General features: G+C 43.9%; 3 protein-coding genes across 3 annotated transcripts in view; 1 reads left to right on the top strand and 2 right to left on the bottom strand.

Moving 5' to 3' along the window:
• The window catches only part of CUNH7orf50 (chromosome unknown C7orf50 homolog), a 60,743-nt gene extending 49,479 nt beyond the window's left edge, over positions 1 to 11,264 (bottom strand). Inside the window, exons 1-2 of the mRNA XM_039367961.1 lie at positions 11,163 to 11,264; positions 9,583 to 9,737 (exon numbers count right to left, since the gene is read on the bottom strand). Of these exons, the coding sequence (XP_039223895.1) occupies positions 9,583 to 9,717 (135 nt within the window). The 5' untranslated portion in view covers positions 9,718 to 9,737; positions 11,163 to 11,264. The remainder of the gene's footprint in view (positions 1 to 9,582; positions 9,738 to 11,162) is intronic.
• GPER1 (G protein-coupled estrogen receptor 1) lies at positions 117 to 5,261 on the top strand. The gene is made up of 2 exons (XM_039367951.1): positions 117 to 498; positions 2,279 to 5,261. The coding sequence occupies exon 2, from the start codon at positions 2,530 to 2,532 to the stop codon at positions 3,685 to 3,687; it is 1,158 nt and encodes a 385-aa protein (XP_039223885.1). The 5' UTR covers positions 117 to 498; positions 2,279 to 2,529; the 3' UTR covers positions 3,688 to 5,261.
• A 1,255-nt stretch (positions 11,265 to 12,519) lies between the features above and the next one.
• On the bottom strand, positions 12,520 to 17,319 carry ZFAND2A (zinc finger AN1-type containing 2A). Its single transcript, XM_039368015.1, is given in 9 exon segments — positions 12,520 to 12,654; positions 13,131 to 13,199; positions 13,588 to 13,702; positions 13,705 to 13,735; positions 14,138 to 14,191; positions 14,194 to 14,271; positions 14,728 to 14,822; positions 14,980 to 15,060; positions 15,737 to 17,319. Coding segments are annotated over 8 exon segments (516 nt in total). The 5' UTR covers positions 15,035 to 15,060; positions 15,737 to 17,319; the 3' UTR covers positions 12,520 to 12,635.
• Positions 17,320 to 27,899: the final 10,580 nt, after the last annotated feature.

The following is a 27,899-nucleotide window of genomic DNA, read 5'->3' as shown; positions in this document are numbered from 1 at the left end:
TTACTTCTAGCTTGAGTTGGATCCCGATGGGAAGACCTCCCATCACTAAAATTGTCACTGCCTTCCTGAGAAAGCTGAATTACTGAGCTGAGGGGGGGGGGGAAAGAGACTGACAGGGCACAGTGAGAATGGAGCATCATTGTCTCCAGAGGGAGCACGAGAGAGATCCGTGCGCTGAGCCGGTGGCGTTATAGACTTGGCTGTCATTCCATTCAGAAAGCAGGAATCAGCCCAGCTGCTCAGCCCTCCTTTTCCCACAGCCGGTGGATCGATCCCGTTCGAGCAGCCACTAGGTGGGGGTCATGCCGCTGTCAGCCGGCTTCCTCCCTCGGCAGAGAAAGCCTCCATCCACCTGCTGCATCAGGATTTAGAAGGGGGGCCACTGGGACATGGAAGGATGGGTTTTTGAAAAGGCTGAAAAAGAACACCTGAGAAGGTCTTTCAAATGGATGGAAACATGCTGGCGATCCAGAAGAGAAACTGGATGAACCAAGAAAGGTAGGACGGTCTTATTGGACTTGCTAATTTTCAGGGATTTGATCGGCTTTCTTCCTATCTCATTTTCATCTCATTTTTTTGCTCAGAGTATCTTAAAGTGAGGTTTACTTAGTTAGTAGAGTCGGTGTAATGGCATCTGGCTTTATCTTTCTATTTAAATAGGCATTCCCCCCCCCCCAAAAAAAGGAAAAGTGGGGGGGGAGGCAAACAATTCTTGAAATGAGCCTAAAAATCAGATAACTCGTTCAGCGGTTGAGAAGAAAAAAAAACTAGCTGGCAGAAACGGAGTTAAATTTCAACAAGATCTTTTTTTTTAAGTTGGAGACAAAAGGCAGAAGCGAGAACATCTATAAAGTCTTTTTTTTATTGATAGGATTTAATGTCAGATATTAATCTGTTGCCATAAACTATTTCAGCACTTTGAAGCATTTATTATTTTTAAAAAAAAACATGTACTGCATACCCCAGTATCATCTGAATAACATTAATTTCAATTACTTGACTGTAGAGATGCTGCCCTTAAATATAAACCAGCCTACCGGTAGTTGGAAGAAATCCAGCACTGGATCAGCTAATATTTATGGATGTCCAGCTGTGTACAATAAAGGCAAAAATAAATGAACCTAAGGACAGCTGAAAGTAAAGAACACAACTGAAATATTGTAGTGTTTTTGCACATCTTGTGCATAAACGGATTGTCACCGAAGCAGCATTATTTCAAGTATTTTTTTCTAAAAAAAAACCAGCATGCACTTCAGTCTACTTCAGGGTTGTTTATAAAAAAGGATTTATCGTACTCTTTCAGGAATAAAGCTTTTTTTAAAAAAAAAAAAAAAAAAAAAGCAGGTTAAAATACAGATGTACTCTGCTTCAACCCTCTGTCGGTAAATCAAAATTTTATAAGGCTTTCATACTTTTGAAAGAACGCCTTATCAAAAAACTGGATGTCTAACAGCTCCACAGTCATTCAGACATTATGGTATTTAGGTAAGGAAGTTATTTTTTGTTCTTGAAATTAAACAGAACAAAACCTCGTAAAGCTACTTTCTGCACGCCATTATATAAAAGAACTTATAACGGACAAGCAAACAATCAGAACCGCAAACATCAGAACCGCAAACAATATCCTACCATCTATTAACTTTGGAGGAAGATGGTTAGACAGTCCATCCACAAGTCCTAGTAGTATTTAATTAAACCAGGATATCACCGTATCTCAGACGCATCTAGGACAAACAGAATCCACCAAGTAAAGCCATCTTCTCTTCCTTTGAAATGCCGTTTTCACTGACAAAAATATATATAAAAAGCAGAGCAGATTCACGGGGAAGGGGAAAAAAGTAAAAAGCCAGGAAAATTCCTTTTTGTCCTCTCTCTGATCTGTAAAATGTTACCCCCTTTGCAGCCACAGCAAGGAGATAATAGGGGCTGTTAACCATTAATTGTCTATAAGAAAAAAGAACTCAATTCAGCAGAAAGCCGATTTCTTGTTTCTCCTCAAATCTGCTTCATTTCTGATTTTTATCCTTTTCTTGAAAATGCAACCCCTAAGAGGCACTTTTCATCTTGGCACTAAATGGATCTAAGCTGTCAAAAGCTGCTTGTTTGTTTAAAGCTCTCTGCACTCCCCGGCATGTGTGATTCCTCTAACTAACCCCCCCCCCCAAAGACAACACCCTGAGTTTACATGAGCAAATGCCAACGTCGCTCGTGTGGCTACACCGTTGGAGGCTTTCAATTCTGCAGAAAGGAGATTAATTTTCTTTTTCATTAATTGCAGGTCTAGCCTTCGCTGCGGGCTAAACAGGAGGAGACAGTCCTAGATGGATCTGCATCTTTCAAACCAGGAACAAGTCTTCCACGAAAGCAAAATGCACACACATTCCAAACCGCCTCTATGGCTATTAAAAAGCTCCTTTGTTACAGAAGATAAATTCGCAAGCAGTCTTCCTACTGAGGACTAGCATCTTTCTAATGATCTCCAAGAAGTTCTGAACATTCTAACTGATTCAGCCCTCGGAGGCTACAATCATGATCTCGGCCGGTCTCTTTGGAACCACGGCCCATCTAAACAGTCTGGCGCAGAAATCTATTATCTATTTCGCAGAGAATCACACCACGGAAATTTACACAGGATCCGCCTTTCCGGCACTTTGTAACGGCACCTACTTTGAACTCAACGGATCCCGTTTTTGCAACGAGACTCGGGCTTTCACCCTCGTGGACAAATCGGAGCAGCAGCAGTACGTGATAGGCCTTTTCCTGTCGTGCCTTTACACGGTATTCCTCTTTCCCATCGGCTTTGTGGGGAACATCCTGATCTTGGTGGTGAACATCAGTTTTCGCGAGAAGATGACAATCCCCGACCTCTACTTCATTAACCTGGCGGCGGCCGACCTCATCCTGGTGGTGGACTCCCTCATCGAAGTGTTTAACCTGGACGAGAAATACTACGACATTACCATCCTCTGCACCTTCATGTCCTTGTTTCTGCAAATCAATATGTACAGCAGCATCTTCTTCCTCACCTGGATGAGCTTCGACAGGTACATCGCCCTGGCCAAAGTCATGAAGTCCAACCTCTTCCGCACCATGGAGCACGCCAGGCTCAGCTGCGGCCTTATCTGGTTGGGCTCCATCTCGGCGGCCTTGGTGCCCTTCACGGCCGTCCATCTGCAACACTCGGGGGAGATACACTTCTGTTTTGCGGACGTGGCGGAAATCCAGTGGTTAGAAATCACGGTGGGCTTTATCATCCCGTTCGCTATCATCGGCCTCTGCTATTCGTTGATTGCCCGGGTGCTGATCAGCGCCCACAGACATCGAAGCTTGCGCCTTCGCCGTCAGAAAGCCCTGCGCATGATTTTCGTGGTGGTCCTGGTCTTCTTCATTTGCTGGCTGCCGGAAAACGTCTTTATCAGCGTGCAGCTTCTCCAGAAGACCGAAGAGTCTTCCTCCAGAGGCTGGTCTTTCAGACATAATTACCCCTTAACGGGGCACATAGTAAACCTTGCTGCCTTCTCCAACAGTTGTTTGAACCCGCTGATCTACAGTTTCCTAGGCGAGACTTTCAGGGACAAACTAAAGCTGTACATTGAGCAAAAGACCAAAGTCTCCATCATGAACCGCCTTTGCCACGCGACCCTGAAATCGGTCATTTCTGACAGTACTGAACAATCGGAAGTTTAGGCTAGCCTGTAGCACAAAGTTTAGGCTAGCCTGTAGCTGCTCCTTCCTGCTTCTTACTAACAGAAAAAATGTGCGTTTTGCCCTGTTCATTGTGTTTTTATAAGAACATGTAAAATGTGATGTGGTACTTGGGACTGCTTTAATTACAGAGGAGAATAAAAGCTTCGTCCAAAGGTCAGTTGCATTTATATAGGCAAGGAATCTGACAATTACTTATGGAAAAATGTAACTATAACACAATTCTTGAATATTGTTACCTACCTGATCTATGTTAGATGCCCTAGAAAATATAATAAAACTGCAGCGACACTGGGAAAAATTCAATAGAAGGTATTGATAGAAGGATGCAAACAAGTCAGTGGTTTTCCATTCGTATACATCATCTTGCAAACTCAGTTAAGGAAACAGCTATCATGTTCAACACATGATTCGATCTGAGACAGATGTATTCTGTGACATAAACTGAATTAAGGGGACCAGAAAAGCAATCCAGGTTTAGAGTAGAGTCCTCCCCTGCTGTTATTTTTAGAAGGGGTTAGCCAATTTGTTTTGGATTTCCAATGCTCCTTTCTGGATGTGAATCAGTTTGTAAACTAAGTAAGATAACTGTTTCTGACATGCATCAAGGCATCCATAGGTATCCCAATACACGTGACATTTCCTGGTTTAGTAGCTGTGTTGTAAGTAGAGGGGAGACAGATGGACCTGAAACACATTTTGGATCTACACATGGAGGTTTATAATTGACATTCCAGAAGATACACAGAACACAGAGTAATAGATTTGGATAGGACCCTGGAGGTCATCTAGTCCAATCCCCTGCTCAGGCAGGAAACTCTAAACCATTTCAGACAAATAGTTGTCCAATCTCTTCTTAAAAGCCTCCAGTGATGGAGCACCCACAATTTCTGGAGGCAATCAGTTCCACTGGTTGATTGCCCTCACCCTGTGAACAAGCTCACAGACCAAAAGGCCAGTACTACATCCGGCTTCCTCTAACATATTTTAAAGTATTCTTTACACAGCATTAGGAATCCAACAGATTCTGATGTAGCAAACGCATATTTGAATTGCTTCCTTCTGGCTACTCTGTTGAAGAGCTGGAATTAAGGAGAAAAGGAAATCTTAATGGATCCTTGTTTAAAACACTCAACTGGTTCCTTCAACATCCTCTTATTTGTCACTGAGGGACTGCAAGGATATAATTTGGATATTTGAACAAAGTATGATCATTTATTAAGCAGCTGCTATTTCTTGCAAGGAAGACACTGAGCTAAAGCTGGTCTGAAAATCTTAGGAAAAGGTTTACAAAAAGGAATTAAATACTTGGTGAAGAATTAGAGTCACTTGGGTTACATGTGTGTCAGCTGTTATGAACCACTCTTTCATAGGTGTTTTTTTTAATACTCAGCATTTACTCATAGACTTCACACACACTTTTAAATTCACAGCCTCTACTTTAGAATCAGCTCTGAGCTCTCATTGCCTAGAACGAAGAGATAATCTCCCATCTAACCTCATCTTTAGATGAAAAGCGAAAAGTCAACGAGAACTCACTTGGTGAGAAGCTACTGTTCCCCCCCCCACTATTCTTTGAACTTCATCAGTCATATGGATAGCAATATAAGGAAATGTCAAAGATTTAAACACTCTAAAATGCTGCATTAAAGAATCTTTTTTTGTCTGTGGCTTCTGTTAGTATTTTACGGTTGGACCCGGGTCAAATTAAACAGGCTCCCAATGAAATCAAATGGAACGTCAGCTATGATTTCAATCCTGTTGCAATTTCGATGGGATTTAAATGCAACTCCAGTAACTGCCTGGACCAAGCATAAAGCAACCTCTTTCTTGTCTTTGGTGGGAAAGCTTTGGACAAAGAGGAACAGAGAGATGCCTTCAGCCAGCCTGGCCTGGCAGTTTTTCAGTGTTGCAATGAATAAATGTTAAATCAACTGCATGTTCTCGTTTCTTCTTGCAATTATCTAGCTGAGTAAATCTGTTGGTGGAGCTCTGGGGAACAGTCAAGAGTCCAGTGTGTGTTGGCCACAGGGTGGGCTGATCACGAGAGAATAATAAAAATCCAACCGTTTGACAAGGGACGCCGGACCCCCTTTTAGTCATCTTAAAAACTTTCCTCTGTAGGGATGCTAACATGAAGGACATAAAGTCGTTGCAGCATTGCAAAAAGGCAGCGAGCAGCACTCACATTCTGGAAAAACCACACAGCGAGGAAGTAACCCGTGAGAAAAAATCTGGCCACGGAAGGAATTATGAGAAGTCTGGCATGTGGGATGTCATTCAAAATGACCAGGGAAGCAACTCGCTTAAAACATGCCTTCAATCAAGCAGAGCAGAACTGGAAGGGACCTTGGAGGTCTTCTAGTCCAACCCCCTGCTCAGGCAGTAAGCCCTATCCCATTTCAGATAAGTGGTTGTCCAGTCTCTTCCTGAAAACCTCCAGTGATGGAGCACCCACAACTTCTGAAGGCAAGCTGTTCCACTGATTAATTGTTCTCACTGTCAGGAAAGAGCCTGGTCTATTAATTAATTGCCTTTTTAATATTCCAAGGCCACTGACCAGCAAGACCACTAGTTACTGTCTGAGGAACTAGAGTTAACAACTCAACATAAGCTCCTTGTGCACAGCAAAGCCCTGTCACAGAGAGCTGAGCTACCTCCAGTCTCCAAGTCTCCCTAAGCACCCTCCCTTAACTGGCAGATTCAAATTTGATGACAATACAAGCCTTTATTTTACACTTCATTTCTCTCCCTTTTCCTCACTCAGGGATATGGCAATACCAAGGGCTAAGAATAAACATGGGTTTGCTGATTGAAGCACTCCTGGTTGCCAGCTCTGTTTTGTTCTCAGGCAAAACAGGTTATCGCCTTTATCTCATGGTGGCTGCTGTGATCTTCGTTAACAAATTGTTATTGCAAAGTTTGTAGAAATATTACAGGGTGATAAAACGAAGCAGCCCATCCCCAAGCTCCATAGAGCTGTGGAGTTTTGAAAATGGAGTTAGTATAACTGCACTTTGAACCATGCTGTGGTTAATTCAGAAACACATCCCAGTTCTTTAACACAACCAAGAATTGTGAGCTTAGAGATGCTTGTATTAGTAGCAAAGAGCAGAGAAATTATTGACATTTATTTGTGCTACTTAATAAAAAGGAAAAGGATCTGGGCTAAAAGCAATTAAAGATAACGATATGACCAGTGATCATATTTCATTACAGAAGATCACTAGAATATCCCTTGGCATTCATGATTTATTAGCATTGGAAGCCAGATTCTTTGGAAATCTTAGGGAATATTTTTTTCTGTGGGTCACAAATCACAAAGTTGAAAAGAGTGACTTGAAAATCACACATAGGGCCGTTGCATCATCCCTGTGGTCACGTGATCAAAATGCGGACACTTGGCAACTGACTCATACTTGTGACGGTGGCAGTGTGCCGGGATCAGGTGATCCCCTTTTGCAACCTTTTCAGAAACAAAGTCAATAGGGAAGCCAGATTCTCTTAACACTAACTTAACAACTGCAGTGATTCCCTTAACAAGACAGGTTACAAAATGGGGCACGACTCGCTTAGTGACCTCACTCAGAAACAGACATTTTGGGCTCAGCTGTGGTCATAAGCCGAGGACTACCTAAACATGCAAAACGGAAACCAATATTCCTTTTTAACATTTTGAACCGTCTGATTTAAGCAATGGCAACCCAACCCAGCGTCTACTGCATCCAGTACACGGTGGTGGGATCTGTTGGTAAAGCCTAAATTCCCAACCTTTTGAGACTCTGCTAAATAGGACGCAAAACATTGTGTTTATATCAGGAACAGTAGGAGATGTGAGAGCCTTTTGCCTGGGAAAACCATTTTCAAAGCAGGAACTGTTTTCCCAGCTGCGAATATGCCTTCCTGGGAAATTTGCTCAGTCCATTACAAAAATATTCAAAGGAATGCAAGATTATTCAGCCTTATCTCTGCATATAAAATATTTCAAACAAAACTCTCCGTGTTTTCTATACTTCGTGGTCACCGCGCAAGGGTGAATTAAGCTAGAAGCAGGGCAGCAAAAGTAAACCGTAACCAATAAATTCTACTCTGTTACAGTTAAGTTAGGCATAAAAAGAAAGGGTCCTCACCTCTCTAATATCTTCAAGATATTGTTTTGCTTTCCAGAAACAAACAGCTTTGCTTGTTTTAAAGCACACATTTATGCTGCGGGAAGGTTGGTAAGTTATCCGAGATAAACCAGATTGCAACATATGAAGATATGAATCTATTCCGGTTTTCTAGCTTGTCCTGATCATTTGAGCATTACAGAACACCAGACAGCCCAAATTCTGACTAGGCAAGGCCTCTGGTTTGAAACTGGTCAGCAAATCCCAGCTCATTAGATTAACATTACACACCTAGTCAATGTCAGGAATGACAAAATCCTCAGCTGAAGACTTTATGCTGACAGGCAGTAGAGTCAAAATAATCCCGAGTTCCATTTCTTACAAAACACTTCAACCTCACACTGATGCAGCTTTGCACCAAATCAAGTTCAAAGTTTGCACTTTAACAGAAGTTCTCAGGCAGACCCAGTTGTGCACATTTCAGCGAAACACAGCAACAAATCGGAGAAATCCTTCCCCAAATTAACAAGTACATTATACCGTTATATCTAGCTTTAAAATTAAACTAGAAGGCTGTGGGGTATTTTGGCCATCAAGCAAGAACAGAGAAACCAAAGGAGGACATTATTTTCCTCGTAAAGAGACAGGTCCGGTCACAAACCCATCTTTTAATTGATAACATACTTCAGTTGCTACAAACTGGAAGTTTTCAATGCTCTGTGCTACCAACTCTATACCATGTGAACTTGCAAGGAACAGCATGCCAAAAGTTCACACAAACTCTTCTTTCTCTTTACTCACAGCCTGGTCCCTTTGGGGCTAGCATGGAGAAGGGAGATGAGGGATTTCCTCTTGTCTCAGCAGGTCAGGTCAAAAGTAGTCAGTCGTTTTCTGCTAACAAAAGCCAGATTGTGCGGCTAAGCACAATATCTGATGGCTGGCGTATATGCTGTATGGTTAATATAGTGGGGGGGGGGAATGTTCTCAAATCTGTACAAAACTTATACTGCCTTGGGAGAACAAGAAGCAAATTCACTGCAAATGTGCAGAAAATGAAATGGGCCCTTAAATGCAAATATCCCATTTTTTTTTTCTGCAAGCAGTCCAATGGCTAAATTAAAAGAGCTTTGGTCTCAGGTGTAACTGTTAGTAACACAAATATTAAATAAAGGCGCACATTTACAGTAAGCAACACAGCCAAATAAATTTACCTTTCTTTGTAAGAATGTACACAGAAATGTACATAGAAGACACACAGAAATGGCCAAATATTCTTTTTCACACAGATACCTTAAACCAATGATGGGCAAACTTGTATCCCAAACACACCTACATCTATTTCTTCTGTATATTGTTAAATGAAGGCTAGATAAATTATCTCTAGGCACAGGAGAAATTAGATACTGGAAGAGATAACAATAATAATATGCTTAGGATGTCTGGTCTGCTCTACTTTAATCTAACTACAAAACACTACATGCATATGTTTTATAAATGACTATGAAAGATATTAAGAACCAAGGTCCTGTTTAAAAGTCTAAGACTAATAAATAGGTTTTCTTAGCATCCCAGCACTCCCCACGTTAAATTTCAGATGCTCTTCACTCAGATTAGAAAACAGAAAAATATAGACCACGTGGCAATAATCCCAACAAATTTTAAAAATTATAACATATTGTCTTGCCTATATTTTTGAACAAGTAAGACTCAGCTGAAAATGTGAACGAAAACACCTCTAGGATCAAAGGACTGATTCTTATTTACTCACGTTTAGTTTATGTTTTTTCAGTACAGGTTCATCTTCCTCTGGTGCCATTTGTGGCTTTGGATGCTTCGTGGATTTCTTTTTCTGTTTCATCTTCCTCTTTTCTGCTGGAAGGTGCTTTTTCTTTTCTGCCTTCATCAGTCTTCCTGAGACTTACTCTAGAACAAATAAAAAGAAATCATACCTGTTAAAGAGGTTTTTATCAAAACAAATCAAATCTCCCACCACACCCCCCCCCCGAAAATTTAACAACTTTGTACAATTATGTTATCAATGTTCTTTTCTTAACCTTTTTTTTTAAAAAAGGTTTGAATAAAGAAAGTTTTGAATAAAGAAAGTTTTAATTGTCTACGTGTGATGGTGGAATTGCAGATAGGCAGCCTGGAATATGCTTTCAGTTTAACCTGAGTTATATATAAGATTGTGGATAAAAAAATAAACATTCTTTTTGATAAAAAAAATAAGATTCTTGATAAAAACATGACCAAAAGCATCCATGAAAGAGACCTAAAACAAGATGGAGCGATGATATCAGCCAGTACTGAGAGCCCAACTGGCAAAAGAAAGCTGTACATGTATTTTTTACATTGTTTATAAATGGGCATTTAAAAATAAATATAGGGAATCTGCTTAAATACAGAGTTGCCAAATGAGACCCAAGTTTGCTTTTGCAAGCAACATTTAAATGTTGCCTTTAATTCTCAAAAGTCTCCAACCAGAATAAAACATTCTGGTTCTTGAAAGGATGTTAAACCCAGGCCAGAGCCTCCATCCTTAGCCTGGGCTCTCCACGGCCAGCCAACTTCTGCTTTTGCTTTTTTTTTTTTTAACATAGCAAATCTTTCATTTTTGACTACAGGTAGCCTTTGGCTTACAACCACAACGGAGCCCAACATTTCTGTTGCTAAGCGAGACAGTCGCTAAGTGAGTTTTGCCCGTTTCATGACCTTTCTCACCACTGTTTGTTAAGGGAATCACAGCGGTCGTTCAGTTAGTAATACGGTCATTAAGTGAACCCGGCTTTCCCCATCAACTTTGCTTCTCAGGAGGTCGCAAAAGTGGATCACGTGACCCGGGAGACTGCGACCGTCGTAAATGTGAGTCACTTGCCAAGTGGCTGGATTTGGATCACGTGACCGCCGGGACACTGCAATGGTCGTTCAGTGTGAAAAACAGTCCCAAATCACTTTTCCCACGGTCGAACAGTTACTAAGCGAACTTTTATAAGCCCAGGACTAATTATTCCCCCATCTGCTTGGAGAGCTCGCCCAGAGTCACCTTGTTGGAGCTGGTTGGGGCTAATGGGTGTTGTAGTTTGGGGCTTATGGCTGCTGCGGTTGGTTGGGGCTTGTGGGCATTGTTGTACAAAATCACGAGTCCTCCCCCTCCTCTTACACACACACACACACACACACACAAGGCGGGCCGGCCCCTAGTTTGGGCAGGGAGAAAATGGAGACTGGCCGACCCTGCGGGGTTGTTGTGAAGGGTGAGGCGAGAAAGGAGACGAAAACGGTCCCAAAGGTCCCTCGGAGCACGTAGGCAGTCACGGCCGCCGCCTCCGCCACCCACCCCGGGCTCACCCCAGGCGGCCTTCCCGGCTTCGTCAGCGGCCGCTCTTCCGTCTTTTCCCGCCAGCTTCCTTCTGGCCGCCGCCGTCCCTCCCTCCTCGAGCCTCAATTGGCTGCTCGGGCGTCCCCGCGCTCTGACTGGCCGCGCCGCCCGTCCGTCTTCTCGCGACAATTCCTACGAGTGGCCGCGGCTCCTTGTTAAGGCCCGCCCCCCTCTCGACTCTTTCGGATGCACGCTCTCTCCGCACGCGGCGGAGGCGGGGCCAAGAAAATGGCCCGCGATGAACACCAGTGCGGCTGTGTGAGGTGCGGCCGCGGGGGCGGAGAGCGCGTGCGCAGTCCTTCTTTACTGATTGGAAGAGGTGCGCCGGGCTCTCCTGCTCATTCTATGCAAATCAGTCTCTGTTTAAACGAAGCATTTAAAAATGATAAGTTAAAACCATTTAAAAAGAGAAGAAGCCCAAGAACCGTAATAAAAAAAAAATAAAACTCATATTTTGGTGAAAAAGCAGCAACTTTTCCCTAGTTTGTTTGGTGTTAAAGGGATATTTCTCAACTTTAAAGCTGTGTGGGCTTCAATTTCCAGAACTCCCGGGCCAGCAGAGCTGCAATAAAATGTAATAAAAGTTTGCAACTTGCACTGACGTTACCTAGTTGGGTAATGCAACATTTGCAAGCAAACCTGCTCAGAGAACACCAAGGACCCCGCAATTCAACCCTGAAGTTCTCTTCTAAATTGGTTATATTAAATATACCTTGAGATTTTAACCGTGTGAAAAAAATACACATTTTTGATCTTAGTGTCAAAATCTCCACTATTTTATAAGTACTAAAAAACAAAGGGAAAACTCCGCTAATCCACTGTAGTATTATTCTTCAAATGGTGCAGCTCTTTTCTCTTTGACCCCCTCCTTTCTGACTTGGGGGGGAACCAAGTTTAAAAGAAGTTCAGCACACCCTACATTACATCATCTTTGAGAAGACTCAGCCGCTTAAAATGGGCTGGTTCTGTTGGTGGTGACACCCTGTGGGTTATTCAAATATTGCAAATAAAACCCAAGTTGTGGGGGAAAAGATTTCACTCAGCAGGGGTCTCTCATACCTGAAAAATCACTCCGTAGAGGCCGGAATAAATCCAGCAAAACAAAAGAGAGATTCCCTACTCCCATCCATGAAAACCTTGTGCTGTTTGAGCTGTTTTCAATATTCTAGTTAGTTGGAGAATTTGAGCGACTAGAAGGCTACGTTACCTTGCTCAAACTTGGCAATTGGAAGAATCTGCTGTGGCCATTATCCTAGGCAAGACAAGGTTCATCTAATTCACTTTCAGCAGTTCTGTGACTTAAATTCAAGCCAACTATCACAACAATGTAAGGAATCCATTTAATCAGAAAATGTGCAAAAGGGTACAATAGATTTTTAAAAGCTAAAGAGGGGGCAGCAATATGACAGGCTTCACGTAGGTTTAGTTCCCAGCTGTAGACATCAACTTTTTGCTTTGCATCTGAAAACAAAACAACACAATTAGCTAGCCAGAAGCTACAAAATAGTATTTCTCACAGTTCACAACAGCTATTCTCACTTATTATTTTCTCACTTATTGTTTCTTTTTCACAAGAGAAGACTGTAGAAGTGCTAGGATTTCAGTTCACCAAAGGATTAATTTAAGTAGTTTCTCTTATGCTAAAATCTGGTCACTCTGATGTTTAGTAATCAGGGTGTATAAAAACAACCTAAGTCTAAGTAACCAGACCAAGTGAAATCTTCTGTGCCCTATTACCAACACCATAAAATGTCCAGCTTAATTTATTTTGAAATAGATGTCACCAAGAGCCACAGAGACTTGATGGCACATAATTAAACAGACTGACCAGTTAACTTAAGCACGTTCAAAAATCAATAAATGTTTTGCACTAAAGTTTCAACCTGGCACACAGGAAGCATAGGATTACTTATTAAACAGAAAAGATCAAACCTTACTCATTTTGTAGAAAAGGACAGTTGGGAGAATTATTCCTGGACTGCAGGGATCTCATTATAGCTGCACACCTGTAAGGAAGTTAATACACATTTAAGTGAAGGATTTTTGATGAACAGGGAAGTTTCATTATTAACTATCTGGTGTGTTTATTACTTTTATGCATTTTTTAATTATTCATAAACCACCTGGACCTGTTTTGAGGCTTCAGCAATCTATAAATAAATGTTAACTAATATTAACTAAGCTCTGCCCCTTGTTGTAATGTTCACTTCCTCATTGAAAGATATCCCGTAGCCACCCTGATAACAGATTCCTTCAATTCATCAACCAGCTGGAACGAACAACTTCCTAAAGTCTTCTCCCAGGACCCAACCATCTTTGAAAACCACCTAGATTCAATTTGGGAGATGCCCTAAAAAAATCTGTCATGTTGACTTCCCAATCCAGGAGCCTTACCCAGCTTTGGAGACAGGTGAAATCCATCCCGGGCAGTTGTGGTCTGAAGGATGCCGATGACGAAGACAAAAGTTCTGGTGACACTGGTCACAAACCAGCCGCATCATCTCTTTCTGCAGCCTCCTTTGAAGCATTCGTTGGTGAAGATCTAAACGCCAAGGAGATCCCATCAAAATCACACCAAATTGAGCTAACGCACTGATATTTAGTACCCCTTGTGAGTAGTTGGCCTACTTGGTAAATTGCAACTGATAGTAAAGTGCAGGGCTGGATTCCACAGTTCAGGGCCAACTCCAAGTTGGCTTCCCCATAAACCAGTGTTTCTCAACTTAACAACTTTAAGATGCATGGACTTCAATTCCCAGAATTCCCCAGCCCGCCATGCTCTTTCCAGCCTTTTCCCATTTTTCTTTTAAGGGAATGTGGTCCTTAGCTCAAATTAGTTCTTAAGCAAAATAAAGGCACTTTCTAAAGTTAAAGCTCCATGCAGGCAGGAGGAAGACAGAACCAAGAATGAGAAGAGGCCCACACCTCTTAAGAAGGTCCTTACTTTCTGCTTCTGCTGGGCTGAATCCTTTTGACAGTCCCGATCCATATGGGCGCCCCCACAGCTACATCGGGCATCTCTCCCTTTCTGACAGGGACCAGAGTGTTGCAAAGAGGGCAGACTGGAACCTGTACATCCTAAAACAAAAGATTATCAGGTTGAAGTCAACAAAGACAAGGCAGAGTAAGTCGTTGAATGGCTAACATCACCTCCCTCACTGGGCACTTTTAAGCAATCCTGTACTCTGTACCTTAATGAAAGTTCTAGCTAATTACTAAGGTTTGCACTAGACAGTTGGTCCTAAAGCAAGCAAGCTGAAGGATAGTCAGCCCCTTTTCCACACAAATCCTTCACTTTTTATTATTTTGCTTCTTTGTCAGGTCTTAGGTCTCACAGTATGTCATGATTTTAGACAGTAGACTAGGAGTTATACTTTTCCAGCTTGAAATAGGGCCAATGCTATAGGCCACCAGCACAAGGACGAGGAACAGTTAAAAAACTCGTTCAACACCAGCATTTTTGCACAGCTAGTTATGCATTGGCACACACCATCCCCATTTCACAAAGTTCACAATGCCATAAATACGGATCACCTTCTTATACGCTGAAGAACACTTGTGTCGCCTGTAGACAATGTGGTCTTTGCAGAAAAGCTCCTTGCAGGCATCACATTTCAGAGGAAGAAAATCTTCAGAGGAAAAAAAAAAAAAACAGCAAACACGGTAAGTTGGATTTATTCTAACGCAAGACATATGGTGGTCTTCCCAAATCACAAGAGTTGTTGTTATTCCTTAAAGGAGGGACACCCCAAGCACACACACACACACCCTTCCCATGATCCGTACCCAGCCGTCTGCAGGTCTTCTCGCAGCAGTGTTGTCCCAGGTCTGGGAATTCCATTTCTTTAGAAGCCCACTTCCCAGAATCTAGAAGAGGAGGTTGTGTAAGTTTGCTTTTCTGACAGGACACACAGCAGCCAGATTCACACCCAGAGATGACATGTGTGACTTCTGTCATCAGTGTTGTTGAGTAAGTCATAGTAGCCTATGTCAAATACCCCATTTGGCTTTACCATAACCCCCCCCCCCACACACACACACACACCAATCATTTACACCGGGGTATCCAACCTTAGCAACTTTAAGACCTGTGGACTTGACTGGCTGGGGAATTCTGGGAGTTCCTCCACAGATCTTAAAGTTTCCAAGGTTGGACACCCCTGATTTACACAATAGCAAAGGCTCAAGGCAAAGAAACTCCTTTAGGACTCAGGTGTAATCTGGGTGTAAGCACAACCCAGTTTGATCAAAGCCATTCTTCTGCCAAACAGACTTACTAAAGTCCAGGTTGAACTTTGCTACTAAGAACAACGACCAGCCCCCTCTCCCAAATTCTAAGTCGGAGAGATTCCCCATCGCCCACCTTCGGAAAGTCCCATGTGCTTAATAAATAAGCCAGGATTTGAATACAGGCTTCAACAAACCACTCAACAGCACCCGGGATTACATTCCTATAACTACTTTAACCGCCTTTCACTAAGTGAGCCAAAAGGGAAAGAATTAACCCAACACATACCAAGAGGAACAGAATCACACAACATACTTAGCCACACACTCGCACTGAGTTTAGCAAGCTGTGGGAATGCACTCCCGTGTCGGTTCTCTCCAACGTGGCGGGCAGGATAGAGACCCCGCAGGATCTGCGATAAAAACACAAAGGCCTGTGTAGACTAACACAAAAACACAACCCGCCAAGCGCTCCGACGCTTTATGTAGCTCAGCGCAATTTCGCCGATTCATAGTTTACTTCCGCCTCCCGGTTGCCGAATCAGAACAGACTTTGTCAACGTCACCAGCGCCCCGACCAATCACGGGAAACCCGGCTTTGGGTTTTTCGCTGAATCAGGGCGTCCCGCCTCCTGGCTCTCTAAGCGTGAGTCAGCGTTTCTTCTGGCCGGGGCTGACCCGCTTTTTGCGGGATTTGAACTCGAGCCCTTGCACACGACCCGCGGGGCAAACCCGTGTTTGGCTATCGCCTGGATCAAGGGCCGTGAAAAAAGCAGCCCTTGCTTGCTTTTTCTCACCCATAATGATAATAATAATAAATCAACATGTAGCCACTCTAGGTGGCTGGGAAAAAAATAAATTCAAATTATATTTCTGCCCATCTCACATATATCATTTTAGGTGGTTAGCAATAAGAATAGATAAAACACAAACAATATAGAAATAACCTCTTTTTAGCTTTGTTATTAATAGTAACTATTATTGCTCTCCAGAGTTCCAGATTTTTATTTATTTGTTTTGAAATATTTGATTGATTTTATTTTTTGGTAATGACTTTGATTCTTGTCGGCTGACCCGAGTAATTTAGAGTTAGGTGGCATACAAGTTTAATAGATTGTTGTTGTTGATGGTGGTGTTGTTATCCCCAAATTTGTGGCCTAATTCTGTGGCATGTCTGAAGTCCAACATAACATGAGCAGAGAGTTGGACTAGATGGCCTCCAAAGTCCCTTCCAACTCTGTTATTCTGGAAAGTGCCAGAAAACACGAGAATAAAGTCAGGATATGGGACCTTGTGGGTGACTAAGCAGTTTCCTGTTTCTGCCTCACACCCAGCTCTGACTCATAATGTTGTATCAGACAAACAAAGGTACATAAAGTTTCCAGTTTCTTCCAACTCGTTTGTATTGTCCAACATACGTCAAAAGCGCCAGATTGAAAGGCTGGAATAAAGTTACTTTTAACGCTCCAGAGCGCTGTGGATTGACCAAATAGAAAGAGAAGGAGGGATGGAGAAGGAAAAAGAGTAGGTGGAGGAGAAAGAAAAGGAGGAATGAAGGAGAAGGAGAAAAAGAAACAACAGGTCTGACCAACAGGAACCTCAGCCTGATCCAGTTTCAGGACTCACAGAACTGGAGGAAAAGCTGGTGCTGTGCACACTGGGACCCCCAAGACCCCAGATAAAGACCCAACCTTACTTGTTTATCTGCAATTTCCCACCCCCTTTAACCGCTCCTCTTGCGGTGGAGGTATCTCCCTGCCTTCACACATCATGCCAACACCATTGGTCAAACTGCAACCTGGTTGAACAAATCACAATACTCGGGTTTCCGAACCCTGCTAAACCCAAACGAAGTATCAGGGCTCAGAGGTTGGGTCAGCCCAGCCATTGGGGGCTAATGGGAAGCCAGCTCACACACCTTCTAGCCCAGGGGTCTTCAAACTTGGCCCTTTTATGACTTGTAGACTTCAACTCCCAGAATTCTTCAGCCAGGCACACGTGCCTAGCTAAGGAATTCTGGGAGTTGAAGTCCACAAGTCATAAAAGGGCCAAGTTTGAAGACCTCTGGTCTAGCCCAAGACCTCCTAGCTCTCTGGTTCCTGCCTAGGAGAAGATGCAAGGAAACAAATTTGACACCACCAATCAGGACCACTAGAGAAGATGGAGAGCCATCGGAGGTCAACCTTCTGCCCAGCTCCTGGCCTTCTTGAACTCTGACCCTTGGGCTGGACAGCTCTCCCTGCCCCTGGCCATCGAGTTGCCTCGCTGGCTTGCCTCCTGCTCAGATGAGGAGCCCACCCACCTTGCTTGTGGTGGTGGGACATGGAACCCCTCCTGGCTCTCTGACAGCAGAGGAGGCCAGAGGCCCCAGCTGAGCAAAGGGCTCAGCCTAAATTGCTCTCCAAACTGAAATGTCACTCTTTCTGAAGAGGAGCCGGGGAAAAATGGAAACCCCGCGCTGCGACAGCGTTCTTGGGCTTATATTCTTAGCCAGGCTGAGACCAGGATCATGGGCTGTGCCGTTTGATAGAGGAGGTACCCACAGGAAGATAACAAAGCCGTCGTTTTGTGCAGCAGATTTTAAGTTCTTAAGGAAGTCTGCAAATCTAAACAGAGACGGGGCCCAGCTGGCCCAGGCAGAGAGAGGCATCTTAAAAAGAAGACAAGGATTAGAAATTAGCTAAGGTCTTAAGAGGTCTATTTTTAGATGTTCTCCCCTTCTTCTGACACATTTTGGGCTCCTGAGATCTGGGAAGCCAAAGCGCCAGCCCTGGCTTTGCTGGCGCACGCAGGAAAGATCACACGACGAGAGGAGAGATTACAGCGGCTGGCTTAGCAGCCCGGGAGTGGGAAGAGTTGGAGATGATTTGCAGGGATTTGGCAAATGGGAAAGTGCTCGGAAAGCAGAATTTAATTAGCAAGAGCCAGCATGAATCGGAAGGGAGGAGGTTGCATGTCCTAGCAGCCCAGGATTAAGGGGGGGGGGGGAGAGGAAAGCAGGCCTGCAGCCAGAGAGATTGAAAGGGGGCAAAGTTAAAATCAGGTCTTCCTTCCTTCCTTCCTTCCTTCCTTCCTTCCTTCCTTCCTTCCTTCCTTCCTTCCTTCCTTCTTTCTTTCCTTCCTTCCTTCCATTCATTCCATTCCATTCCATTCTATTCTATTCCATTCCATTCCATTCTCTCCAACAAAGCAAGGGGACTCAGCTTCACCCCTGGCAAGGGGAGGGGAAATTCTCCCACAGTATTTTCATTTTTGCACATTTTCTTTGCCATAATTTAATATACCACACAAACTAATAAAATTAAGAGCAGTATATAACTCCAGAAGCACCATTAGAAGAATCCTAACCTGCAAGATTAATATATAACGCTTTAGCCCAGGGGAGATTGCAAATAAAAGTTAAAAAGAAGACAAGGATTAGAAATTAGCTAAGGTCTTAAGAGGTCTATTTTTAGATGTTCTCCCCTTCTTCTGACACATTTTGGGCTCCTGAGATCTGGGAAGCCAAAGCGCCAGCCCTGGCTTTGCTGGCGCACGCAGGAAAGATCACACGACGAGAGGAGAGATTACAGCGGCTGGCTTAGCAGCCCGGGAGTGGGAAGAGTTGGAGATGATTTGCAGGGATTTGGCAAATGGGAAAGTGCTCGGAAAGCAGAATTTAATTAGCAAGAGCCAGCATGAATCGGAAGGGAGGAGGTTGCATGTCCTAGCAGCCCAGGATTAAGGGGGGGGGGGGAGAGGAAAGCAGGCCTGCAGCCAGAGAGATTGAAAGGGGGCAAAGTTAAAATCAGGTCTTCCTTCCTTCCTTCCTTCCTTCCTTCCTTCCTTCCTTCCTTCCTTCCTTCCTTCCTTCCTTCTTTCTTTCCTTCCTTCCTTCCATTCATTCCATTCCATTCCATTCTATTCTATTCCATTCCATTCCATTCTCTCCAACATTTGGGTAAGCAAGGGGACTCAGCTTCACCCCTGGCAAGGGGAGGGGAAATTCTCCCACAGTATTTTCATTTTTGCACATTTTCTTTGCCATAATTTAATATACCACACAAACTAATAAAATTAAGAGCAGTATATAACTCCAGAAGCACCATTAGAAGAATCCTAACCTGCAAGATTAATATATAACGCTTTAGCCCAGGGGAGATTGCAAATAAAAGTGAAATATGACAATAGCAATTCTGGGTTAATAAATAACTTTAAAGAGAAATAATGAAGAGGCGGTCTACAACTTTAATGGCCTTCTTAAGATTCATTATTTCAAAAATAGCTGCTGGTCCCTCTCCTTGTCTCTCCTGGCGGATGCACACAAATTTACCGGCCAAATCTTTTGAATGCCTTTTGGACAAGGAGATGGCATTTGTCTCAGGAATGTGACAATGGGCAGACTGTTAGGAAAATGGAAGAAAGCTCCGTGTTCCTCCCCCTTCCAGTGTTCTTGGACTCCAGATCTCATCACCCCCAGCCAACCTGGCTAACGATCTGTGAGCCCTGCAATATTTAGGCTGCCCCAAATCTAAGTGGCGATTCAGAAGTTCTGTGTTGTCTCTTCCTTAGATCAAATTTTCCACTTCCCCTTGAACCTCTGCAGTTTGTTAGATATTAAACTATGAAAACCTTTGAAAGTCGTTTTTGGGCATATGAGAAGAGCTTGGTTGAAGAGACATGCCAGGGAAGCCTTCGCCACAAGGAGCTTGTTTTAATCTATAGAACTCCCTGCTACAGGAGCTGGTGAGGAACAGCAGCTTTGACAGGGGAGGAGAAAACTGTAAGATTAAAACATCTGCATGGGAGGGAAGTTAAAGCCAAGCAGCTGGGACTTCAGGAGGTTGAATTAAATGGAATTGGTGCCCAATTCAGCAAGTTTCTTGTAATGTTAGGATCAGCCCCTGAGCTCCCAATACAGGTAGTCCTTGGCATAATCTTAAACCTGGGATCAAAGGAAGACCTCCTTCCATGAATTTCAGCTCTGAGCTGCATTTGGAACTATCTGCCACTAGATGGCAACAGCTCCTTGCTGGGTTTGGGGCCGTTCAAGAAATATTGGATTAAGGGTGTTAGAATCAGGAGGAAAAAAAGTTGCCAGTCCTCTCTGTGACTTGGTTATTATTATTATAATATACAGGTAAGTCTCGACTTACAGCCATTTGTATGATGACTATTCAAAGTTACAACGGCAGTGAAAAAACTGACTTAGGACCATTTTTTCACCCTTATGACCGCTGCAGCGTCCCCGTGGTTACGGGATCAGTTTCAGATGCTTGGCAACTGACTCGTGTTTATGACTGTTGCAGCATCCCAGGGTCACGGGATCCCCCTTTGCGACATTCACGAGAAAGCCAGATGCATTTAAGAACGGTGTTACTAATTTAGCCATTGCAGCAATTCATTTGACGGGGCAAAATCCTACCAGCAGAGAGCAGCAATGCCTCCCTAACCCTCAAGTCCACATTCTCCTGCCTATTAACTAACATCTCCCTGTAATCATAAAATGTAACTTTGCAATTACGGTGTCGGATTGGAAGTCTCGCGCCAAATTGATATTTTAGCCACAACAGTAAACTTTTGCTGATGGCCGATAATTTGAAGAGCGGGGGCCAGATAAAAAATTCATAATGGCAGAGGCAGCCTGGAGTACGGACAAATTATATTTAATGCTCAGAATTGTCAAGCAATTTGCTGCAGGCCCTGGATATAATAAATAGAGGATGTGACAAAATGGAATCACAGGAACCAGGCGTCCTTGGGATGCAGAGAAGCCTAGATGGACACGCACAGTGTTTTAAGAGATAACTGGTTAGGAGTTTCCAACTTGGACATCATGTTTACGGAACCCAAATGCTGAGGAACACTTGAGTGTGCGTAAGTGTATGTGACCTTACACAATGAGATTTGCTCCCAGTTTATATATAATTTAGCTTGTCCTGCTGGTGTGGGTGAGACTTGTGGTTTTCTCCTTGGTAGTTCCTTGATTAAGGCATTGCTTTCTGCTTGATTGTTTGTCTGGGTTTAATCCCTGCTTATCTGGTTGTTGGTTGCTGGAGAGAATGTGTTTTGTCTTTTCCTTCCTTCCTTCCTTCCTTCCTTCCTTCCTTCCTTCCTTCCTTCCTTCCTTCCTTCCTTCCTTCCTTCCTTCCTTCTGTTATGATAGCCGTAAATCAAGTCATCCATGTGATTGACCTTATTTTATGACCTTTCTTGCAGCAGTCATTAAGTAAACACCACAGTCGTTAAGTGAACCCATTTTACAGACTGTTCTAAAATACTGTTGCATGACCATAGGATGCTGCAAACGAACGTAAAGGTACAGGTAGTCTTCAACTTATGATCACAACCGAGTCCAAGTTTTATGTTGTTAAGTGAGAAATTTGTTAATATAATAATAGAATTTGTTAATAAAATTTGCCCCATTTTATGACTTTTCTTGCCACAGGGAATCAGTGCAGTTGTAAAATTAGCCACACTGTTGTGAAGTGAATCTGGCTTTGCTTCTCAGAATTGTCCGCCTGCAGGGCCCATACGTGATCTCCGTAAAAGTCCAAGGATATCCAGTGCTGAGTTTTTAACTCTCATAATGTTGTTTCCTGACGGCACTCAGATATGAGAAATTGTATTCTGAAGAAGCTGCTTCCTTCCTTTGAAATAGAGAAGGCCCTGGAAAGAGATTGGTGAGGTCTTGATAAAATCTAACCATCGTGCAGATTCACCTTTGTAGATGATCTACCCAGAGACTTAACTCCCCTTTTCTTCCTCCCCTCCCCCAGTTTAATTACTGGAGAAGGATGTTTATCAATAAGAACACATATTTGGGTGCAAGGCCAACCTTCGGTGCACCTAACGGAGCTAATGGACTCCTACAGCAACACAGAGCATCAGGAGACTCTTCAGAGACAATAATAACACTTTGGCCTCTTGTCCTTTTTCAAAGCTCTACCCACATATGAATGAATGAAGCTTCCTGATACCCTCCAGAGGGGGAGTTTAAAGGGTAAAGGGCACAAAAACCTCCTGGCTTTAATTCACCTAAGCCCATCCAGGATAACTGCTTTTTATATCCAGAAATTACCAGCCGGAAGAATTGGAGGTGAGAATGAATTGAAGGTGCGATCCATAAGGCTGGTTAAGATGAGGCTACATTGCTGCACGATAGAAACCTCAGAGGAAGTAGAAATTGGGGGCAATTGGAAAAAGGATGCCTTAACCATGCTTTGTGTCCACCAATGGTGCCACTTTGAGCACTAGAAAATTATATATAAATAATCAATAAATTGCCGAACTGCCAAGCAAGCCAACAGTAAACAGCCTAACCAAATAACTTCTAGGACCAGGGCAAGCCACTAGACTATAAACTGGGGGGAAACCCCACTCCCTTCTAGCATTGATGATGTTACCTAGTTGGGTCATGAAACGTCCGCAAGAAAATAACTAAGCTCAGAGGGCACCAAGGACCCCACAATCTTCTTCCTCCACCACTACCAATCCCTTCTAGCACTGAAGATGCTACCTAGTTTGGGTAAAGAAACATCTGCAAGAAAACAACCGAGCTCGGAGGGCACCAAGGAACCCTCATCAATGAAGAACAGTACAAATGACAAGATGGAGCAAAAGCTTCTTCATCCGTTATGTTCTCAGTGGATCATGCTGTGAATGCCATGAAAGGAAATGGGTCCTTTTACATCATTAGAATCTCAGGAGTTTCCTGAAACCTGTTTTCAATCTTCTGCTCATTCTGAGCTTGAAGTGGAGCAACTGTTAAGAAGTCTCTGCTCAACTTCCCTTTGGAGGTGCTGTCCTGCTAGTCAGCTCCCCTTGTGACCTTGGGCTGGTCTAGGAATTAAAGCTAGTCTGTCCGAGGTTGGCCAGTGGGTCCTGGGGTCAACCACTCAGCCTTGAGGGTAGAAGTTCTGCCCTGAAGACCATCTGCTGAGGGACTAGTGGGCTTCCTTGGGCAGTTAGGGGGGCCACAGTGAAGTGAGTCTGCTGGATGAGATGGGCCAGGGGTCTGATCTACCAGGACCTGGCTGACGTTCTTATGTTCTTCACATTACATAAGCTCCAGAAACCCAGAAGCTTTGTCAGCTCCTACTTCTGACGCCACCGTGCCGCCTGGATTCTTGGGGCAGCTCTGCATTTTATGAGATCTCACTCTACCCTAATTGCAAATAGTAGCTGATTTATGATCAATTCCCCCCTAAAAAAAAAAAAAAAACTTGCATGTTTTTTTTCTGGTCATATGGCTCACTGCAATTAGATCTTTTTAATTTCACTGTTGATGAGTTACTCTCCCATTAAAAGTTCAGAGGGTGGGGGGGAATAGAGTAGAACTTTTATTTTTAAAAAAGAGATTGAAATTAGCAAAAAAGCAAAACAAAGACTGGAATAAATCTGTAGAAAAAGGACATCAGGTATAAAATCAGCAAGGGGTTTGCAGAAGTGGCTTCCCCTTGTTTTCCGCCTTTGAAAAAGTTGGCCGAATATGGTACTTAATCAGAGAGGGGTCTTCCTTGCAGCCCCCTCCCCATCCCTTCCTGCCACATCTCTCTTTTGACATCCTTACCTTATGCCTGGCAAACGCTGTTGGCCTCCACAGGCCCCCCATTAAATGTTTTATCCAAGTTGCTCCTTCCATCTTCGCGTTAGCAACTTTAATGGGGGAATATTACCATATTAATTGCTATTGTGAATCAGAAGATACTTATATCATCTGAGCTTTCATTAACTGTCAGAGAAAGATTTTTTTTCCCTTTCCCCACTGAGTCAAAAGTGACCACTTTTCTTAATCCCTTCTTTAAAAGCTCTGTGATTTCTCCTTGATGGGGCTTCTTTGGTTTCCCTCCACCCTTCTTTCCCTCTCCCCCCCCCCTTTCTTCTTTTCACCCAGACTTAAATTTGGAATTCAAGAGATGTTTCCCCAATTGTGATAAGCAGAATTAAATCTCTTTCTTCCTCCCCCACCCCGAGCTTCCACTGCTTTCCCTTTTCTTATTTACTTCTTAGATCGGTGGGGGGAATAATTTTAGATTTCGGCGTAAGGGCCAGCAAAGTCAAGAGGTTTTGGGGGAAAGAGGAACAGATTCAACAGCCGACTTTGGCCTGGATTAAGGTGCTGGATTAGCCAAGGGGGTGGGTGAGGGGTGGGCAGTGGGGGGGGAGCCAAAGCCGGGTAAGTGGATAACCACTGGATCTGTTATGTTCCTTTCCAGAGAGAGAGATTCCTACCAGGCTATCCTTAAAGCGGAGAGGTGACTGGCTTCTGAGGCATCTTCAATTCTTTTTTTCTTTTTCCGAAACAAGGCCGACCACCTCTGAATCTGAAGTCTGACATTCTGTGCTGGAAAAAGAGTTGGTTTTTCCCATTTCTTACAGCTTACAACCGTTGCTGTAATCCCCACGGTCACGTGATCAAAACTCAGAGGCTCAGCAACTGGCATGTACTTACGACGGTTGTCATGTGATGCCCTTTCAGGACTGTTTGGCAAGCAAACTCAATGGGGGAAGCCAGGTTCACTTAACAGCTGGGGGACTAATTGAATAATGGCAGTGATTCACTTAACGTGGCAAAGCTTACTTTACAACGGTCTCGCTTAGCCACCTAAATTCTGGGCTTCTCAGTCGGGGATTATCCTGCTGGGCAGCTCATTTTTGTGACGGGCACCCTTCTAGAAGCCAGAAAGGCCCTTTAGGATGGGGGGGGCAACGTCCAGTGGTTCAAAGCAACTCAGCACCGAGGAAGCAGAAGACCACCCCCCTTCCCCACAGCTGAAGGGCAGCGCCAGGGAACAATAGGATTCAATCAAGGCTGCACGAGCAGGTTGCCCTTCTTTGTGAGCTCCTGCCGATGGGTTAATGGGGCAGAAGGTGACGGGGATGTGTGTGTTGCAGCATCAGGCGTGGGGGGGGGAGGTCCTGGGGGAGAGCCAATGAAGGAGTGTCAATAGTGAACTGGAAGACAAAAGCAGAATAGAGAAAAAAAAACCCTTTGGGGAGGCAGATGGGAGCGATAGAGGAGCACGGGCCAGAGGGGTGGGGGAGGCGGGTTGGGGGACAGGAGAGAGAGAGAGAAAAGAAGAAAGAAAGGGAAAGGAAAGGGGCGTGGGAGGTGGGGAAAAACAATTAGGAGATGCTGGAAACAGGCAGCTTTATAATTTATCAGTTAATCAGGCTGGGGGTGGACAGGTTTTGAAAGCCCGAACATGGGCTCTGCCATCAAAGCAAACAAAAGTTGCTGGGAGGGGGGGGTCACGGAGGGGAGACACGCCCCCTCCAGCCTCCAAGGGAGAGGGAAGCAGCATGGGGGGGGGAGGAGAAGGAGTCAGGGACCATTTCCCCTGCCGCTGGTTGCCTTGCAAAGCTCCAGGTGATCCTGAGAGTTACCCAAGGCTTCGGCTCAGCTGGGTCTTGGTCTGTTGGGGTTCTTTGCTGGGGTGGGGGTCATTTTCAGGGGGTTGACCAGGTTTTGTTGGTTGTCACCCCCCAGCCCTGTTCAGCTGTGGGTGTCAGACTTGTAGCTCTAGGTGTAGCTTCCAGCCAAAGATGGAGACATAGACGTGATCCACCATAACAGATTAGGCTTTTGTCACAAGAGGTCCAGGGCTCTCGTGACTGCTTTGCAAAGGATGATGGGACAGAAATAGCAGTCTGTGGGTGTCCCCAGTTCTGACCCCTCACCGATGGTCACCACTGACCCTTCTTTTTCCTCTCCTGTAGCAGGCCCAAAATCTAACAATCAGGGGTGCCCCCGTTGATTGGTTGATTTGGCAAGCGACACTGTGCAGACACAAACCCTGGTCTGCCTTAATGTGATTTGTGTCTGGACGTTTGGCATGAATTTGGCAACCCTCACAATTTGTGGATGGATGGATGGATGGATGGTGGAAGAATGGAAGGATGGATGGGTCAAAGAATGGATGGATGGAAGAAGGGTGGTAGAATGGAAGGATGGATGGGTGAACAGATGGATGGATGAATGGTAGGGTGGAAGGATGGATGGGTGAATAGGTGGATGGATGGAAGAAGGATGGAAGCAAGAAGGATAAATGGGCAGATGAGTTTTGAGTGTGTGTGTGTCAAAGGTCAAGGGGTCAGCCACAATGCACAATAAAAAAGGGAATACGGCCCCCGGAAGGTTAAAGAACTTTTCTTTGGGTTAGGGGAAGAGAAAGGTTTAAGCTATTTTAGGCTAGAAATTTTAGGCCACCCCTGATCTCCGCCTTGCTTCTGAGCCCCTAAAAGCACCGTCCAGTGTTATATTCTCATTTTCCTGCTTAAACACCAATCCTCGGCTCTACCTCTATCACGGAGCAGGACTTTTTTCTTTTTCTTTTAATTATGCCTGCTCTTTTCCGAGACAACCAACCGCATTTTGAAGGGCAAGAGTTTTATTTAACCAATTTGACATATTTGGGGGCTGCAGTGCGGGCGGGCAGCCTCTAGGGGGCGCTGCACCCCTTTAAAGCAAGGCGGCTCCCGCCAGCCAGCTCTCTTCCCCCCTCCCTCCACTCGATGCTGTTTAATTAACGTGCAAATTGAGTAGATTAAATGACTCTAAATAATTAGCCACAGATCCTATAAACAGGATAACATATTTAATTAAGCAGCGATATAGATTTTGGAAACTGTTAATGTTCTTTCCAAAGTGGCTCCCTCTGATCTCGCCTCTTTATTTTTATTCTTCTTTGGGGTTTTTTTTTGTTTTTTTTGCTTTCAACTTCAAAACAGTATTTTTTTTCCCTTCCCCCCTCCCTTTGAGAAGAAACATCCCTTCGGGGGGTGGCGGGGGCGAGTGAGCGAAAATAGATTTATTTGCACAAACACGAGCCTTGCAGAAAGAGAGCGAGAGCGAGAGAGAGAGAGAGAGAGAGAGAAACTTTGGCTAGTAACTTTCTGTCTGAAGCCAAAATAGAGAATATTTGGGGGGGAGAGGGAGAGGGAAAGTTTACACACACACACAAACACACTTCCTGGGGTAGACAGTGGCCCTGCAAACAGACTCACAGTGTGTGGGATAAGGTAAGTGAAAATAAAATCCAATTTCATTATATCAATCAAATTTAATTGGCAATTTGTATAAGCAGTGACCATCTTGGCTTTAGGTAAAAAAAAAAAAAACTATTAAAAGGGAGAAGTCGGGTTGCTACTAAAAAATCTTGGTTACTTAATTAGTGTCTGAACTGACGAGGAGAGAGAGAGAAGGGGGAAAAAACACGATCCTGAGATTTACTCTCTACAAAGAGGTATCGCCGCGGACAATTCATTAGACAGGCGGCTTGTAAATTAGAGCTAAGTTAACCTGATTTCCCTTAATTAAAACATCTTTTCTCGTTTACGATGTGGATATAAGTAGATCTCTGGGGTTTTGAATTTTCTACAACAGCAGATGGTCAAGCTAGAAGCAGATAATAGTTAACGCTTTCTCCCGAGCAGAGCCGAACAACGTGAGTTGGCGACTCAGGCGCGGATTAAAAGTTAAGGCGAACAAAGAACGG

Source organism: Crotalus tigris, unplaced genomic scaffold (assembly GCF_016545835.1).
Source record: "Crotalus tigris isolate CLP2741 ecotype Arizona unplaced genomic scaffold, ASM1654583v1 scf7180000020608.1315917, whole genome shotgun sequence".
NCBI classification, from domain to species: domain Eukaryota; kingdom Metazoa; phylum Chordata; class Lepidosauria; order Squamata; family Viperidae; genus Crotalus; species Crotalus tigris.
The sequence above is the reverse complement of the archived record's forward strand: the minus strand, read 5'-3'. Positions and strand labels throughout refer to the sequence as shown.

Excerpts from the sequence above, each read along its gene's own strand:
- GPER1 (XM_039367951.1), top strand. The coding sequence starts at position 2,530 with ATGATCTCGGCCGGTCTCTTTGGAACCACGGCCCATCTAAACAGTCTG.